Genomic DNA, 19,201 nt, shown 5'->3' on the forward strand with positions numbered 1-19,201 from the left:
ACTGATGTGGGTGCACTGCTAAGACCAGACCCTGGGCCTTCACCCCCAGAAGATTTAAGCCAAACTGCTTGCCCTCCGCACCCCTAAGTGCAACCACAAACCAGGCTGATGCCCGAAGATGTGGTGAGCAGCTGTGGTCCTCACATATGGATGCTTTGCTCCAGCTGCCTGCAATGGAGGGATCTGTGCTGGCAGTACCAGAGGGGAAAGATTTCCTCTCTGCAACAGCCTGAAGCCTATTCCTGAAACACTGCTTCAGGATGAAGCATGACTTGGGTACAAACACTGCTAGAGCAGCAGAAAGCTAAGCTATGACGCTGCAGCTCTGCAGTACATCTTAGCTGTACAGCCGGTTATTAAGTAAAAGGTCAATTTCTCCATGGCATTACATCTTCTCTCATTTCAAGTAAACAGCCTTAAGAGCCAGACGTTTCAATAAGAAAAATCAAAGAGGGATTTACGCACCACCATGGAGCACAGCAATTTCCATATCCGACACAACAGAGCACCATCACCAAGTAAGAACTAACGAGCAAGGCCCTTTCAGCTAATCATAAAATAAACTAGGTTGGAAAAGACCTTTAGGATCACCAAGTCCAACCATTACCCCAGGACTGCCAAATGCAACAGAATTTGGGCAACACCAGAGCTGCACTAAAAGCAAGACAAAGCGTTAACTGGTTTGTGCTTGTCTGTCTGCCTTCATTGCACAAAGTTCAACTGAGGACATTCAGTGGCATGAGGAAGTTATGAAGCCACTCATGCCAACATGGAAACAGCGTGACTGCTGCAAGAATGACTGGGAGGGATGTGAAAAACTGCCTGGCCAGGAACCCACAATAACAGGGCAATTTGCCTCCAGACCTGAGATACTGGGCCAGTTTTTATCACCTAAATGTGGTTTTGCTTTGTAACATCCACCTTATTTCCCGAGACAAGCAGAAAACAAGTATCTTGTGAATTTGACACACTAGCTGAATTCAGCTGTAAAGAATGACAAAGACTGGAACAACTCATCATGGGAAGCACAGGATGACCGATGAATTATGCTGTCCCTCAAAGGATGACAAGATCTGGGAGGTGGGGTTATACCTAAATGGGCTATACCTAAATGGGTTATACAACTCAGCCCCTGCTCTGACATGCTCCAAAAATCAGGAAGGAGTCAGAAATTCAACCAACATGTAATTAGGTCTTGGAAGAAAGAAATATTACCACAAGTTAGTAACAAGAAGCTGCTTTTAGCCTGTGAACCATGGCCAAAGCCATGTAGCATTTCTGGTGGTGCCCACAAATAAAGATGTCTAATAATTCTTGAAACTCCACTGAAGATCACTCACCATAGCCTCATGGACCATGCTTTGGGTACCACAGATTTTAGAGACAATAGAGTGCAGGTGGTATTGGAAAAAGTTACCACAAATGGAAAAAAACTCAAGAAACCTCATCTCAAGAATTCAAAAGATTTAAAAGGAAATTGGCAAGTAGCACAAACAGGAGAAGGCACAAAGCTAATTCCAACAAGATCTTACTGGTTCTATAAATGCATTAATGAAGGCAAACAAAGGGCATGTCTATTAACCAACTGGAAGGAGAAGAGAGTAGATGACATAAGACACCCCTACTCAAAGCCTTCTTTGCTTTGTACTTAAGCACTCAAGGATGACTTTCAAAGACTTATCTTATAAATCTTCCAATCTTTTTTTCAATCCATTCTTTATTTGCCTCCCCCCTTGTTAAATGCTTTTCTAAAGGTTAACTGTGAATGGATGTTTAAGGTTGAACAACCTCAACCTAGAGTACAGACTCGTCCGTGCTGTCTACACAGGATAAGGGGGGGTCAAAATTGCCTCTATAGCTTTGCAAGGAAGAGCCATGCATCCTACTAGGGAGATCACAGCTCCTTGGTGCTCATGTACATGCCATCATTAGTTCATCATTGATTTTTACAGATTTCAATATAATGACCACAACCGGGCATCTTTAAATCTCATCGAAAAGCTGACAGCAAGTCATCCACCAAAAGAAGAGAAAACATCACAAAGCAGAGCTTCCAGGAAGGCTTCACAACACTCATGGAGCTGTGACACAGCCTTTAAGGACTACCTTCCTGGCTCCAGCATGGGCAAAGGGCTGGGGACACAAGCCAGCAGTCAGGATTTAGGGTTAAGAACCTGAAACAGAGGCGCTGCTAAGAGGCACAGGATGACTCAGCCTTCCAGAAACAGATGGGATGAGGGGAAAAAAGGAAGACATGAAAGACAAACAGACCCATGCCTGAGTCACCAAGAAAATAAGGAGTATGCAAAACAAGAAAAATGGAAAGAGGTATAGAGGGGAAGGAAAAAGAGCCTTCATTCAACATCCTTCTACCAAAGATGGTAGGAAGAAGGAGAGGAGCTGGAAGTGAGTAGGTGCCATTTCCTCCATTAACCCTTCCTTCGGGAGCAGGCACACACCATGGGAAAAGGAAGGTGGAGAAGCCAAGGATCATCAAAGGAACCAGTATATGGGCTTTGTCCTCGTAACAAGACCCAGCAAGTTAGAAAAGACAAGTCACTGGATGTGAAGTCAGCCCCTCTAAAGCACCGCACAGGATAGTGAAGAGGACACAAACCCCCATGGGCACCCAGTTGCTACTGCTCACCATGCCCATTGCAGTAATAGATCCACTTCTCCCTGTTCTGCGTTGGGGTGGTGGACTTCTTCATAATAGCTTTTTCCACAATGGCACTGGGATCTTGCCTGGGCCCCTTCTTCAGAGTCCGTGAGCTCTTTCTTACGCTGCAGACAACAATAACCACCAGGACCAGCAGCAAGAAGAGGACGATCATCCATGGCAAGTGTTCGTTGATGTCAAAGTGCTGGTGGACGTTTGGTGGACCTCGCCGGGGTGGTCTGTATGGGACACTGGACTTCTCACCCCCCACCATCTCTAACGATGGCTGCTTCTCCAACCCTTGGCTGGTCTGCTTGTGCCGGTAGCTCTGTGCCTGGCTGGTGGCACCTGAGCCAGCAAGGGTCCCACCAGCGCTATCTGTCTCGTTGGCTGAGGTTTCGTTGTAGTAGCTGGCCGCCATGCTGCTGGACATGTGTGGCACTGGAGAGGGGACAAAATCAGGAACTGAAGAGTTCAGACCTGAGAAAAGAAAAGAGGGTTCAGTGTCACAGCACTGGAGATGCGATATAGCATCACATCACAGTCTAAGACCTGCCTGAGCATCTGCTTGGCCAGCAGACAGAAACCCAACGCCAGACAGCGAGAAAGGGAAGAGGTGAAATTGAGGTTTGACTCTGGGAACAGATGGATACGGTTACAAAGACAGGTTCAAGGTAAAACTGACCCTTGCTGGCTAAGACTAGTGGCAGCTAATTAAAAAAATGAGTTCTTAAAGGCATGCTGTCAATCTGTGTTTGTCCCACATTCAGTATTTCTGAAGGAGCTTTTTCTTTCTTAGGTTTACGAACATTAGTTTTAGCCCTGTTGTGGAATTAGGTTTTTTGGGGGCTGAAAATACAGGACAGTTTGGAGGCTTAGTATCCCTCTACCGGGTTTTATTAAGGAAGCATCAGCTTATCGGCACTGCAAGCAGCTATGGATGCCATCAACAACAAAACAGGCTTCTGTAGCAACAGAAGACACCAATCTTCCCCCTATGAGCTACTTTCCATCTTCACTGCGTTTTTTTATCAACCACCAGCTCTCAGGTCCCAGCCAGATGAGAAGCCTGGTGAGAAAAGGAAGGGCTGTTGCAGCAAAAAACAGAGCTTACTTTGGAAACTGAAGATCACATCTCATTCCATCTGAGCCAGAGAGTGGCTGTAACCATTAACCAGACTGTGCCTCTGAGCTGGTTACCCAAAACATTCTGACCAGAATGTGAACAGGGAAAATGCTTTAACTTTTACCTAATTGTCTACAGTTGACTTCACCATTCAGGGAACACCCCCTGTCCTTTCCCAATGACACACCAGTATCCTATCAAGGTTTGAAACCTAACAAGGAAGAGTCACTGGTAAGTCTACTACTGTCAACACTTCCCTACCATATTTACTGACTCAGGTGTTCAGGCCATCAAAAGCTGCATTTCTTTCAATTAGAATGCCCTATCCAAGACACTGTAAGGAACTCCTTCCCAGGGAGAGCTGAGCACTGCCTCAAATAGGGTCCTCCAGCACCACCGCAACTAGCCAGATCTCAATAAAGACTATGATGATGTACCATTTCCAAATAAGCAAGAGAATAGGGAATTTAACCTGGGCCTCCCCACCAGTGATAACTAATGGAAATCTTAGAGACTGAAGAAAAAATGTTATAGGACAGCCTAGGCTCCTGGACAGCTCATTTGGCAATGGTTCCCATTGAAGACAATACACTAGCACAGTACAGGGGGAAATGAAGCACGGAAAACATGGGCATGAAATCAGTGAATTCATCTGAGAAGGAGTCTGGTAGAACAAAACTCCTCTCCCCTCTGGGTTTTCCTGCTGCATCCCACCTCACATTTGCCACAAATTGACAGAGGCTTGAGCCAGCACAACACAGAGACAGGAAAAGAGGCTGGGGAACGTGATGTCCTTTCAATTCAAACAGTAGGACGGCCAGGAGTTCAATCATTACTACAGTCTCAGTGAAAATGTTATTAAATGTAGTTTAACACAAGTGAGGGCAATCTCATGCACTCCGGAGCTGCCTTCTGGCCAAGAAGCAAAAGCACCACCCACAGTTTAAACCAGGTTGCCCTTTAACAGCCTAAACCCAACCATGACCGAGGCAGAAACGCAATGCCACAATCAAAACCACATCTGTGGTTCAGTGGTGGACATTACCTTTGGGAAGCTGAGCAGTGGGTGGAGCTTTATAGGGCTCTTCACTCACTTCGGTGCTGGACGAAGTCAAAGACGTGTTCGGGAGAGACGCTGGAGAACCACAGACATTGTCACTCTCCTTTGTCCCTGGCTTGATGACCACCATGTTTTTCCCAAAGCAGTCAGTGTATGTTTTGCACTTCATCACACTAGAAGGCACATCAGAAAAGGTACCACGAGGGCACGGCTTGCACCTAACGTCTTCTGTCTCAGTTCCTTTCTTGCGGACACCCCAGCCGACCGGGCACACCGTGTAAGGGATGCAGGTATCATTCGTTTGAAACGTACCAGACAGGCAAGTGCACTCGCGGTCAGTCAAGGCAGTACAATGAGTTTTCTCAATCATTGGCAGTTCACAGGGCTTTCTACAAGGGTGGCACCGCTCTATGCCGTTCTCATGCTTAGTAAAGGTCCCATCTGGACAAGGGCTACACTCTCTTAAGGTACTCTTTGTACAATGTTTAGACACATAGGTTCCTGCAGGACATTTATCGCAGATCAGCTCTTTATTGGTGGCACGGTCGAGGTGGCGGTACTTGCCAGGGGAGAGGCTGATGGCATTCTGCTCGGAGGTCAGCTTCAACTGACCATCAGCGGTGCCAAGGAGCATGAGCAGCTGGAAGACAGACAGGAGGTATTAGTCAGCAACAGCATGAGATGGAGCCCTCTCTGCCAGCGATCCTGTGCAGGGTCATGAGGGATGTCCCAGAGCCTTGGGACCTTGGAAGTGTTACTATACCCAGGGAAGCAACCTCAGCAGGGTCAGAGTGGAAGAGAACCAGTAGCGGTAGCACCACGCTCTCCAGACACATCACCAGCTACAATTATAATCCCTTAAATCTGACACCATGGCTCTAGGTGACACTAAGCACCATTTACACTGCAACCCTGACAGGGCGGTAAATACCGCTAATTGTGTTTCAGCAGTACGTGCTACCTGCCACCCCAGGAGAATTCAGACCAGCTTTGCATTTCAAGGCTGAGGTTCTCCAGCACAAGCCAGGCGCTTGCCAAGAACACAGAAAACACATGCGGGTGGCAGCTCTGACCTGTAAAACTTTCCTCCTCTGTGTCTGTTAATCTGTACTTGTCCAAATAGTTACCTTTATAAGTAACACAAACAGTGATGAAATCCAGGCTAGCAGCCACTACTGGGCTATTTCTCAGCACCTCTGTCCTTCCATGACTTTTTAGACCCTGTGTGGGGTTTGGTGAGACCACAAGGGACGTTCTGCTTTGAGCCTCCAACCACATCTGAACCCACTTTAAACTGGATGCATTACCAACAGGAGAGAAACCCGATGCTATTTTTAAGCAATTTGTGGAGATCAGTTCCTCACTGCATCAGATACAGGTAACACGTCTCCAGTTTTTAGACACTAAACTGCACCCAGCTGGGCTTGGCTAGATGATGGCTACAAATCTGTTTATCTCCACCTATTCACAGTTCCAAGGCTTTATTCCCTCAATTTCTCTGCATCGAGGCTGTTCCACCCCTTAGAGAAGCTCCATCTACCAAGTTAGACCTCTGCTTCCTGCCAAAGACTTCTTGTCCACAGATTTAACGTCAGTTACGCCAGCAGAGACAAGACACTAAGAACAAAAGGCGTATCAAAAGAAAGGCTGACAACCTCACACAGCATGCAGCAATAGAAAGCACATTTTCAAACAGCCGCAGGCCGAGTTAGGAGAGGCAGAGAGGAATGAGCCAACGTTACCTTGAATTTCCAAAGGTGCTTTCTACACTGAAGGTAAAAAGACCACAGACCCCAACACTTTCCAACTGCACAGCCAGGCACATAAATCGCTTGGCTGTGTTACACAAGCCCTCGCCTCTTGCTCTGCTACCTAGTCTGGGCCACCAGCCAACAAAAATATATTCAGAAGGAAAACCAAAAAAAGGAAAAAGAAGGCTCCCAACAACATGACTCTGCAGAAGACACACGGCAGCACAGCCGCAAGCCTCGCCGCAGCATTTTTGGTGCAGTCTCCTGCTTCCTGGAAACACACAGCACATTGCTGTTTCACCTGCTCAGTAATTTACAGCTCGGGATTTGTACAAAACACCTTGAGTTTTAGTGTTTTATTTGCTTTTCTCCCGGAGCGGCAACAATTACAGAGAAGGCAGAAGCAGGCAAGCCCGCAGGAGCTGACGGGGATCCTGCCGCGGCCAGCCTAATTACAGCACATCAAATTAAGAAGCAGGGCTGCCCCGGCAGGCACCAAAGGCTTACAGGAGGTATTTTATTTCTCCCCTCCCCTAAGACACGATTTAACAAAGCGCTTAGATGGCTCTAAGGAAAACTGCCCGCTGCCCCCCCCCCCCCCCATCTTCATGACACAACCCTGCAATAGCAAACCAGATTCAGCAGGATGCAGCCGCTCGAGGTTGTATGGGGGGGGTTACCTGTGTTACTCATCCTTGTCCCCGAGACTGCACCAAGCAGACAGGGTGTTGGGAGAGGCAGGACACACAGCAGGTCTCCTTCCTTGCTGGGGATGACCTGCATGATGCTGTCTCAGATACCGATTTCTCCCTCTGCATTAAGCCAGATCTCAGGAATCCCACAGGCAACCCTGCATGTGCCACAAATCCCCCCTGTTCTCCCTTTTCATTTTCACCATCATTCCATCACTCATCTCGGTACCAGCACAGTAATGTACTGTACATACCTGCTCCGGGTTTGGTTTTGTTTGGTTTTAGGTTGTTGGGTTTTTTTAACCCTATCTCAAGCAAAGCAGCTCTGGTGCTTTCAAATATCTCCAATTCTTCAGCTGCAGGCTGAAGGGACAAGCTTGCAAGCTTAGGGACAGCAGCAAGTCCCCAAAAAGGGAGGCTAAGCAACGCTGAGCATCCATTATTTATTCAGTTTCACACTTCTAGTCCTCTAAAAAATACCCCAGCTGCTCAGGTTTCATGGCTGGCACCCCTCAGATATGTCAAAGAGGGGGCCAGGAGCAGGAGGATGTCTTTAACAAAAAAGGGTGTCTGCTGGCTGGTCCCTCATCCTCAGGACTGCCCAGCCGTATGCAAAACTAAACCCTTCTGGTTGAGACACCCAGTTTCAGTAGTGAAAGCAGCAAAACAACAAAGCGAGCTCTGCTCAGCCACTGCACTTCAGTTCATTACTCCAGTACTAAACAAAATGCATAGAGTAACAAGAAAAAACAGAAAAAAAGAATGGGCGCAAGACAACACTAATAAGCAGATTTGGTTTCAAGCAGTTTTGGTGCTGCTCTCTGTGCAGGAGCATGTCTCAACACTGAAGCCAAAAAGATAAAGCAGGACAGGACCAAAAAAAGCATCCCCAACTCAGCATCAACACCCTGCACCACACTGGCAAAGGCATCTCCCACCCATCTCAACCTATTCCAACACATGGAGGTTTTATGGCATGAGGAAAGCAGATCAGGCTGGGTCAGGGAAATAGCTCAGACAAGGGCATCTTCATGTTCAAACGTTGCAAACAAACTCTCAAGCCAGCAGCACCCCACAGCTGATGTGGGCATGACCCACCATGCCGTCACCCAGCTTTATGACCCTATCTCAGTGGTCACATCTATGCCATGCCTCCATCACCCTCTTAAATAACTGCATGCTGCAGGAGAGACCCAGTGGGCAAATCACACAGTAAATAGCTTTCAGGGGACTACTAGCTTCCCGGGCACACAAATGGGGGATGTGGCTGGGAATGCAACAGCTCATTTGGGACCCAAACCTCCTCAGTGAGTCCAAACACCAGCAGAAAGTTAGCGGATCAACAGGTATTTGTGTCCTGAATGGGATGACACCTCAAGACAGTCATAGACTTGGGTTGTGTACAGTGCCACCCTGCTGCCAGCCCTGCAGAACGGCAGCTATAAACCCGAAAAATAAAAGAAAGAAAAAATAAACCCAAGCAGCTAAACACAGGGCACCCCCGGTAGGGAAGAGCAGGAGAAGCACCAACAGTGCTAAATCTATGCTCTAGGAACCATTTCCAAGCAAACCTAGCAGAATTCGGTAGAAACGGCAGCAAGCTCCACGGGAATGCCTTGGCACAGGTCAGGTATAGGCTGCACAGCCTGCCACCCTTCCTGAAGGTTGCCTGCACCCCCTGCTAATCAGCACAAGGAAGTCACTTGTGACATTAAAAGAAGAGACAAAAACTGAAAAACAAACCCAGAAAGACAAATGAACTGTCCTGGAAGTTTTACGGTAACTTTGCAGGCAGAAGCAGCCCACCTCCTGCCTCGCTCACTGTAAGAAGGATCAAGTTACTCCAAAAAAGTTGCCTGTGAGGAGAGTATTGAAGAGCAAAGCAAGTTTCTACTTCTTGCAAAGCAAACCAGCTATTTCAGCTGCTTTGGGGTTTAAGAAAGCAAAAGTGCGGCGCTTACCCTGCTCAGCAGTCCCTTTACTACATCTCGAAACACAAGCAGCCAAGCTTGCCAAAACAGCAGCACCAGCACATCTGGTCCCCATGAAGGAAAACTCAGCAGCTATTCCCTGAAGCCAGTGCAGACCAAGGCTCAAAAGCACCTCTGGCAGCCACAGCTGTGCTCCAAGCAGATGAAATCCCTCAGGCTCCCGAAAGCCCCCAGTCAAAGCAAGGTGACATCGTATTGGCTTGAGGCAAGGGCACTGAGGTAAATGGTGGAAACTACCTTGCAGCAGACGGGTGGGAGCCTGAAGCACTCACCAAGTGAGGGAAACCATGACCAACACCAGACTTACGCAACCTCTGCTGAGCCGCTATTGCTCAAAAAACAAGCGGCTAAGCGGATTCAGGTTTGCTGCACCAGCACGAGACCCACCAACTACTGATTTAAACACTTCCATCAGGCTGGAAAGACATTAATTCCTTCTAAGGACAAAGGAGGTTGCTCAAAATCCTGAAGATGAAGATGCTGGATGAAGAAACCCCTGTGTGGTGGCTATGGGAGCATCCTGCCAGCTCACGAGCAAACAGGAATTCGTCTTTAGAGCCTGCTTGCTCATCCCATCAGCACACACAGAGGTTTGAGTACACGCGTGCACAAACAGCATTGGTGCTTGCCTGCTCAGTCTCAGATTCATTCTGCAAAACTGCCGTTGTACTTTCCTACACCGTTATGTCACACTTCCCCCGCTACCCTCCCACCCTTCCCTCCATACCAGCTACTCCCGACTGACCTCCAGAACCCCAGCTGGAGCTCTGTATCTCAAGCTCCCCATCAGCATCTCATCTTCCAGACACACAGCAGCACTCGCCTCTCCCAGCAGAAAAACCAGCAGTCAGGAGCACCCAGCCAGCACCGTCCACGGACCCTGGCTGCTCCACGACTGAACCCTGCTCCTTCAAAGCGAGGAGGCTGTTCCCCACCTAATGCTCTCCCAGCTTTATTTTCTGTTTGCACAGGTTCCTGTCAAGCCAGCACCAGCTTGCTAAAATCCACCTTGAGTTCAAGAGCAAGTGCACTCCTCGGTTACACAACCCAGCCACAGCTGCTGCGGCGTGTGCCTGACACACTGAATTACCATCTCTTCCCAAAGAAACGGGACATAGCCATACAGCGCTTGATTGGGAAGGGCCCTAGCTGGGCAGGTAAACCTGGAGGTGAGCCTGCCGGAAAATATGTTAAGCGAGGACAAATGCCGGCAGTTTGCAGCTGTGAATTCTGTTGCCTGTCCAAAAGGTGGAGAAAAGCAGCTAGGAGGAGATGGATAGATGGATGGATCCCAGCCCAGTGCCAAGCAGTGGGAGTGGGACACGGGGGCAAAACACGGAGCTGCTCAGACTTCAAGGTGGGGCGCAGACCTGGGTGAAGGCTGCGGGAAGGATGCTGCCCTTCGCCCGCCTGCAGGGGACGGCGAGGATGGAGCAGGGGATGTCGCACCCAGCCGGTGCCCGCCGCAGGGCTGGGGATGGCAGCATCCCCCAGTGAAAGCACAGAGGAGCACCCACACCGCACGGGCCGAAGAAGGAGAGAGGTGAGACACCCAAATACCTGCATACCCCCAAAACATACCCCTGCCTACCTGCACCCCCCAGCCAGGCAGCATTCCCCACACACATCCCTGAGCAGGAGGGCGGGCGGCAGCCCCGCACTGCAGCACGTCCCCACCCCGCGGACAAGCGGATCTTGTGCCGGCGGCGCCGCTGCACTCGCGGAGCGCGCAGGTACAGAGGGGCACGGCACCCCCGCTCCACTCACCGTGAGGAAGCCGGCGAACACGGCGGCGCTGGGGCACGCCGCGGCGGCCCCCATGGTGGCGGCCGGGGCCGGGTCTGCCGCGCCGCGGGGCTGCCTCAGGCGGCGGGTCGCGGTGCCAGCGGCGGCCGGCGCGGGCAGGCGCCCATGGCGGGGCCGGGGCCGGGGCCCTGCCGCCCGCCGCGCTCCCACCTGCCTGCGGGGCCGCCGGCTGCGCACTGCCGCGGCGGGGCGGCGCGCACGTGGGGCGGCGCGGTAGGGCGGGGCGCTTTGTGGCGTCACCCGCCCGCGCAAGAGCGCTCTCAAGACCGCGCGCAAGGGCGCCCCCCCCCGCGCAGCGCCGCGCATTCCGTCCCGTCCCACCCCACCCCGCCTCACGCCGCCGACTTCCATCCGCGGCCGCGGAAGAGTTGCGCGCTGCCTGCAGGCGCCGCCATGCGGTGCGGAGCCTCGTCCTCCCCTTCCTCCGTGCGGCCTGCGCTGCGCTCCGCGCCGGCGGAACAACGCGCCCGGCTCTGCCGGGGGTATTAAAGGAGCGCCGCTTCGCGCCGGGGCTCCCCAGCTGGTTCACCGCGGTGACCCGCCGTCCCGCGGGGCTCGGGGCGATGTACACAGAGCTCCACTGGAGCGGTAGCACTGCCCTACCAGCCCAAATCATCCCTGTGCCAAGCATCCACACACTGAGCGCATGAAAATCATGGAGTCACAGAATGGTTTGGGTTGGACCTTACAGCTCATCCAGTTCCAACGGGCAGGGACACCTTCCACTAGAGCAGGTTGCTCCAAGTCCCGTCCAACCTGGCCTTCAACACTGCCAGGGATGGGGCAGCCACAGCTTCTCTGGGCAGCCTGTGCCAGGGCCTCACCACCCTCACACGGAAGAACCTGTTTCTAGTATCTAATCTAAATCTCCCCTCTTTCAGTTTGGAGCCATTCCCCCTTGTGCTGTCCCTACTTTCTCTTAATAAAAGTAGGGCCCTACGCAGTGTCATTGCCTCTGCTGCCTGGACTTCCACAGAAGGATGACCATCTCCCACCCACCAGGGACTCAAGGGATGGAAGCACTGTGTAGGAAATGTGCTTGCTCCAGCTCTGCTGTGTGTGTTGCTTTGGCACCTCCCTCCATCATCCTCTCTGTAAATGGGGTAGGCATAGTTTCTTTTCCTTGACGAAGTTTTGCTTGGGTGATGCGAGCATGTAAAAATGACAGGGTGGTGAGTGTTCAACACCATCACATTTTGGGTTGTGGTGTAATTTTTTTTCTTTATTCTCCAACATCAGGCCAGATATAAGGAAGAAATTTCTCATTACAAGGGTCATGAAACACTGGCACAGGTTGCCCAGAGAAGCTGTGGCTGCCCCATCCATGGCAGTGCTCAAGGCCAGGTTGGACGGGGTTTTGAGCAACCTGGTCTAGTGGAAAGGTGTCCCTGCTCATGGCAGGGGGTTGAAAGTGGATGATCTTTAAGGTCCCTTCCAACCTAAACCATTCTATGATTCTACAAACATGTAGCCCATTCCCTGTGATTGAGGGAAGTGTCAGGGAGCAGACACATCCCTGCATGAGTGAGTCTTAGCTGGAAATTGAAGGTGGCTACAGCAGAGACATTGCCCTCATGGACCATCCTGCAGTACCTGAACAGGGTGGGCAGAGCAGGGTGCTGGTCACAGCGTCTATCGATGGCCGTGGCAAGTGATGGAAACAGGTCCAGGTCTATCCAGGGAGCCAAGAGGAGCAGGAGATGGAGCCAGAGAAAGAACTGGAAGGGCTCCAAGTCCAAGGTCCTTCCAGGAGACAGGGACAGAGATGAGGTTTCAGGGTGGCTCCAAGGTCCAATCAGGAGACCCAGCCAGAGATGGGCAAAGCCTGGAGTAAGGCTGATCAGGGCCTTGAAGTTTTATGAAGGCACCAAATCAAGGCATTACATGACTCTGCATTGCTGGTTGCCTATGGAGGAAAACATTCAAATGTCTTATTTCCAGAGGCTGCAGAAATCCTTTTGGCCAATGGTGACCTTCTGAAGGCATCCTAAAGGCAGATGAAGTAAGGGAGGATTTCAGTGTCACATCAAAGTGAGCAGCACAGAACCCCCACGAATAACAGAAAGTCTCCCCCCCCCAAAAAAAAAAAAAAAAAAAGTAAAAAGAGGAAGAAAAAATGATGTTCTTGCTCTACAGGAGTGCAGGTTTCATCCAAACCTATCTGGAACTTACAAGAAGCCTCCTCCTGGTTTTAGGGAGGTTTGACTCAAGCTAGAAGGCTCCTCTCCCAGCCAAGGTGGACTTTTTCTCTCTGTGCTTTCCCCATATCTAAATTGGAAGGGAGCAACAACCCTTTGGAGCCTGGGAATGAGTCTGGAGAAGAGTTTTCCTCCCAGAGGTGGGGTTGCAGTGGCAGTACTGCTGTTCCCAGGGGGTGATAAGACAGATCGTGTCATGTGTAGAGGGAGAGGACCTTCCTCCACAGCTGGCTGTATTCAAGTGCTGCAGAGCCCTGCTTTGAGCTTTGTCTTCCCCTGGGGCCACCAAACCTGGGAACAACATGCTCTTCCCAAGAGGTCAGGGAAGGGGAGCCTCATCCAAGACAGAGATCATGATGCAAAGCAAGACCCAGCAAGGTTGCCCAGAAGGAAACTGGGAATGCCCATTGCTGTTTTTAATTCAAAATAAATGGGGCAAATAATAGGCGATAGCAGAACAGGTAACACCAGATTTTGGGATGCTGAAGGGGTTTTTAAGTTGGAAAATGTACAGCTTCCTGGTTAAACATAGGGCAAATCTTGCTCCACTGGTGCAGAGCTAACCAGAATGGTTGTGTCCAGGCTAGAAGAGGGTTTGAAATGCCCTGGCAGCACCAACGCACAGTGGATCCACCAGCAATGTGAAAGGCAATGTTCAGATTGTATTAGGGAAAAGCAGAAAAGTAATCATCTGGAGGACAGAGTGACTCAGGGGACTGGCAATAAGATGGATCACGTTACTGCCATGGAATGGATTCCAATTAGTTACATCCGCTTTCAATTATTATTATTTATACAGAACCTAAAGGCAGTCACAGATTATCCAAAAATGTGTGGGCTGATCTGTAAATCTCCCTTCACTCCCCCCGTCAGCCCTTGTAATGACAAACACCAGTCACACTGCCTAGACTGGTTCATACTGGCTGCGACATAAATTGCTTATTAACATCCAGCTTGCTGCATCTCCACTTCTCTCATTCTTTGAAAGGAAAATAGGGAAGCAAATGACTGAGGTTGGAGTTTCATGTTGCGTTTTTGCTGGCAACAGCAGCTCAAGAAGTTCCTCCTTGCCTCCCTGCATTTGGTTCCATTTTTCCCCCCTTGTGCCACCCCATGAGTAATGCACATACAGGCCTCGGGGATCAGCCAGGTCAGTGAACTGTTAACTCTGTTAAAATGGACAAGAAGAAGGGTATTTTTAATCAGAGTTGGTGAACCTCGCTGCTCGTGTTGACCAGAGACTCCTTGGTTTTCGCTAAGATGGTGGCAGGAGTCTGAGTGAGTGATGGAGGGACATCCACCAACCTGGTTTGCCCCCAGATACCATCTTCTCTTTGATGGCAAGCCCTCCTCTCTCACAGCGAAAACCCAGTGGTCCTGCTTCATCATCTGAGGCTGTTTAAAGCATGTTCATGAGATTGGAGGAATTGTTTCACCAAAGGAAGTTTTGGGGGAGATGTTAAAGAATTCGCTACAGCACCATAACTTGCTGAGGTTTTTAGAAGCATTCTGGGAAGTGATTTCTCTCCTCTTATTTGGAATAGAAGAAGCCAGGCTAATGGGGCAGACGTAATTTACTTTTGGACTTTCTCATTCTCTGTACATTCTCTGTACATGGACCATTGCTTCCACATATCCTGTAGAAACAGAACAATTCTATGTTCTTTTGCTGTTATGGGAAAGCAGTCACTGTATGGGAAAATATGCAGCTCCGATTCATACAGAAACTACAGTTATCACTTGCATTAGCATAAATTGGGAAGTTAAATCAACATAGCCAGTAGACTTCCGTGGGTGAGGGAAAGGATAGTTTGGGTGGGAGTTCTCGCCCTTCTGGCCCTCCTTATGATCTCCAGGAAACTGGGGAGGGAAATGTCTACCAAGAGCAGATGGTCCCAGCAGGAATGTATAGAGATATATATACACACACATATATAAACACAGTGGTTTCTAGCAAGATCCATGGCAAATAGGGTTGTCTGCAGAAAGGTCTTTTGGGTTGTTGAGGAGAGATGGGAAAACATCGGTCTTCCAGTGTGAAACGGCAACTGAAAAAGAGCATGAGAACATCCTCCAGATCAGCAGACAGAGCAGCTCCCCTGTGGCCATTTGTCCAGAATGGGACAGAATGTACTTCTTGCCATCTTATTAAATGAGCTTTTCTCACCTTACACTGTGGGAAAACAAAATCATACTCTCCAATACAGAGCTAAGATGAGCCTGGGTATCCCTGTAAAGACTCTAGTCCCTACCTTAATTTCTTTTGCCAGCAGCAAGTCACTTTTATGTATTATATTGATTCCACTGACTGAGAAGCATCTTGAAGGAGAGGTGGTGTGTTATAACTGATGGATGTTCTGCCTAGGTAGCCCATGGGCAAGGAGCTGGGGGTGGCAGCTGGGAAATGAAATGTGGTGCTGTTTGATCAAGGTTTGGTCACCATTGTTCCTGAGCTTATCTCTTTTCTGGAAAAGGCCAGGGCACATCTGGAAAGCCTGTTTTCACAGAGGACCTCAAGAAAGGAGAAGGCAAGAGTGAGTGCATAAACACCACTTTAACCCAGTGCCCAGGGTAACGGCTGTGAGATAACCAGCAGGTAAGGTGGGGAGATGAGGCTGCACACGCAGCACAGCTGGCACTCCATCTTCACCTCTGGCGAGAAAGGGGAGAAGGGCATATGGGGCTGGCACAGCAAATCCTTTCCAGGTCAGTGGCTCGTAAAGACATTTCCTTTCTGCCCCCAGAGCAGTTACACCAACGCAGGTGCTGTAAAGCAGAACAGTTTATCTCCATCTGAATGCATGCCAAGTTCAGTGCAGGTGGAGTAAGCCCAGCAGTCTTGTCTGCAACTTTCAGAGGAAAAATGATGAACTGATGTAAAGTTAATGCTTCTCTCAGGGGAGGGTTATCCCTTTAATTATACGAAGCCTCACTCTGCAGAAGGTCCTTCAGTTCAGCTTGGGAGCAAGGCCCATGTTTTGAAGCCTGGAGTCTCATCGCAACCTCACCAAAACCACTATGACTCTGGGCACTTCATATACTTCCTGCTTCTCCTTGGATGCTAGTGCTCTTGAGCTGAGGCTTGAACGGTGCCTCACAAAGCTGAGCCTTGCTCTTAGCTGGAGCATCTTGATAGTCATGAAGTTGGAAATTAAAATGATGAAGATCATTTTTATGCATGTATCTGAAAGTCTTGCAGTGTCCCTAAACTTATATTGGAGAAATCAAAGCAGCAAATTAAGCATCATAGCTATGATCAGAGAGTTAGCAGCAAAGCCAAGAGCTACACATTAAGTGGAAGACAACATGTAGTCTTGCTCCTTTGAGCCCAACCTGAATGGGATGGGGAAGTGGCAAGGGTGATGGGTTGGTTTGCAGAGATTTGGGAGACCACTGCAAAACTCGGTAGGAGTTTCCCAAAGCCAGCTGCTTTCCTGGGAGGGTTGTGCAGTCTTGTACATTCAACATCACAAAAAGACACCCAATAACCCCCCTTGCAAATCTGTGATCCATGTTAGCTGTGGATGCAAGATCCCTGTTTTGTCTGACTACCTGGCATTCATGATGCTGGAGAAGAGAAGGCTGCATGGAGACCTCCTAGCAGCCTTCCAGTATCTGAAGGGGGCCTATAGGGATGCTGGAGAGGGACTCTTCATTAGAGACTGTAGTGATAGGACAAGGGGTAACGGGTTAAAACTTAAACAGGGGAAGTTTAGATTGGGTATAAGAAGGAAATTCTTTCCTGTTAGGGTGGTGAGGCACTGGAATGGGTTGCCCAGGGAGGTTGTGAATGCTCCATCCCTGGCAGTGTTCAAGACCAGGTTGGTTGAGGCTTTGGGTGATATGATTTAGCATAAGGTGTCCCTGCCCACGGCAGGGGGGTTGGAACTAGATGATCTTAAGGTCCTTTCCAACCCTAACTATTCTATGATTCTATGATTTATTCTATGATTCTATGCTGCTATCTTTATGCTTAGTATCACCTGCAGAAGGGCCTTCATAGTGGCATGGGTAGCCACTGCTTTATCCAGCCTAAACCCTCCCAGTACGGGGATGAACCAGAAACTAACTCCCACCATCTCTAACCCAGCAGGCTTTATTCCGCTCAGCACAGCACTTTTTTGCTTGAGCGAGAGCTCAAAGACGATGTGTAGCCTTGGGGTTGTATTTGGGGCCTCAGGAGAATGTCCCTTCCCAAGTGACCTTGCTCAGACCCCCCCCCGCTGCCCCCAGCAGAGCAGATCTCATTGCTGAGTGATCTTAGTCACAGCTGAAGGTCTCCTCCACTCCCCTGATATAAGGGGCACACCACTGCTCTGTTATCCTGTGGCTGAGGGTGCACAGGACTATGCACTTGTCTGTGCCAAGGAGGACACAATCACCAGGTAACTGTGCCCGTGGCGGGAGGATGGTCAGGGTGAGAAGTAACCCACAAGGGCTCTTTCTGTCCCTGCACTATACATTGTATTTGATGCGTATGCATAGGGTACAGACTTACCCAGGGTGATCATTCAGAGTGACAGCAAAGAGATGCAGAGTTTAAAATAACACCTAAGCAGGCAATACAATCACATGTAAAACTTAGCATCCTTGAAGAGGGGCAAGGACTCCCTCCACGTGGGCTACTGCCACCCAGGAATGAGATCCCAGAGCCTTTCAGAGGCTCCCCTGGGTATGTGATCACACCACAGTGGAGGGCAAGGAAGGCAAAGAACCTCCCCTGCATCCACGTGGACGGTGATGGGTATGGAGGAGCCCCTGGTTTGGGAGGGCTCATGGGAACATGAGGCCATGACATGAAGTCACGGGTGATACAGAGAAAGCCAATGGGGAAATTAGCAACGTATCACTCACAGCCTACGTAGGTGACAGAGCCTGGGAACATGCCAGGTCTCTGAATCACCGGGATTCGTGCAACCTCAGCCCTGGCAGGGCTGGGTGTTCCCAGCCACATCATCTGAGTGCTGAGGCAGCCTTTTCCCCAGAGCAGGCGGTGGTGGAAGCATCATGGAGCAGCCTGCTGTGGCTGTAGGCAGTTGCCCAGGGTCCAAGTGGTGGCTGGATGTCCTCAGCACCATGGGGAGCAGGGCAAAGTGGCTTGGAGGTAATGAGACGGCACATCGTCCGTGAGCTCCTGTAGTCCTGCACAACCATTTAAAAGCCTCGCCCAAGTTTGGATGATTTAAATCACTTCAGGCTATTTAATCATCGCATAAGCAGACGTAGTTTAAAGACTAATTTGTAGACTTAATGTCAGTTAGAGTAGCTTGGTGGGCTGTATAAGGAGCTAGTTATGCCATGATAAGCTTTCAATGGAGACAAAGGCCCAGGCAGCAAGACCTCAAGCACAAGGGAGCCCAAGCCTTGCATTAAGCACCAGTTTAGGAGGCAAGAAGAGCCATCAGAAAACTCCCTGCAGTCTGGCACTCTCCTGCCTTCACACATTTCTGCTGCGTGCAAATACTCCTCCAGGAAATTTAGAATTAGCGCTGGTGCTAAATTACCCTGGAAGAGAGCATCTTTAGTGCAGGTTATTGCTGGAGAGGGTAACGTCCCTTCTCAGGGCTTGATGTGCAGAGCAGCACCTGGGTCACAGGCCACCTCACGTGAAGAACACATCCCTCCCATTTTACCAGGTCCTTCCTAGAGACTAGGCAGTTCTCTGTTCCTTTGGCAGCTTTCAGACCCTCTCCTGCGGTGGTTTCTGGTCTGTTTGCCGCTGCAGGTAAACTCAGGCTGTATGAGAGGGAGAACAGAGGATAAGTCCCGCTCCCTGAGCTCAAATCACCTTCAACATGGCTTAAGCAGTTCATCTTGAACCAACCTAAGAGCTTGCCAAACAGACTTCATCTCAGCCTGAGCTCTGCCCTATCACTGAGGGGCACTTGCTGTCTGGGTAGCAGGAGGATGGTTGAATA

General features: G+C 49.9%; 1 protein-coding gene across 3 annotated transcripts in view; it reads right to left on the reverse strand.

The window, feature by feature from the left end:
- Positions 1-11,166, reverse strand: part of TNFRSF21 (TNF receptor superfamily member 21) — a 31,314-nt gene extending 20,148 nt beyond the window's left edge. For 2 of the 3 annotated variants that reach the window (XM_057427560.1, XM_057427558.1), the window contains exons 1-3: positions 11,047-11,166; positions 4,831-5,485; positions 2,648-3,139 (exon numbers count right to left, since the gene is read on the reverse strand). In XM_057427560.1, coding sequence (XP_057283543.1) covers positions 2,648-3,139; positions 4,831-5,485; positions 11,047-11,100 — 1,201 coding nt within the window. In that variant the 5' untranslated portion in view covers positions 11,101-11,166. Of the gene's footprint in view, positions 1-2,647; positions 3,140-4,830; positions 5,486-10,024; positions 10,092-11,046 lie in introns of those variants that run through there. The other variant, XM_057427559.1, reaches the window with a different exon arrangement.
- Between the last annotated feature and the right edge of the window lie 8,035 nt (positions 11,167-19,201).

The sequence above is a fragment of the Pezoporus wallicus genome, unplaced genomic scaffold (genome assembly GCF_028554395.1).
Source record: "Pezoporus wallicus isolate ANWC-B61680 ecotype Strahan unplaced genomic scaffold, APGP_CSIRO_Pwel_v1 contig_6464, whole genome shotgun sequence".
NCBI lineage: Eukaryota > Metazoa > Chordata > Aves > Psittaciformes > Psittacidae > Pezoporus > Pezoporus wallicus.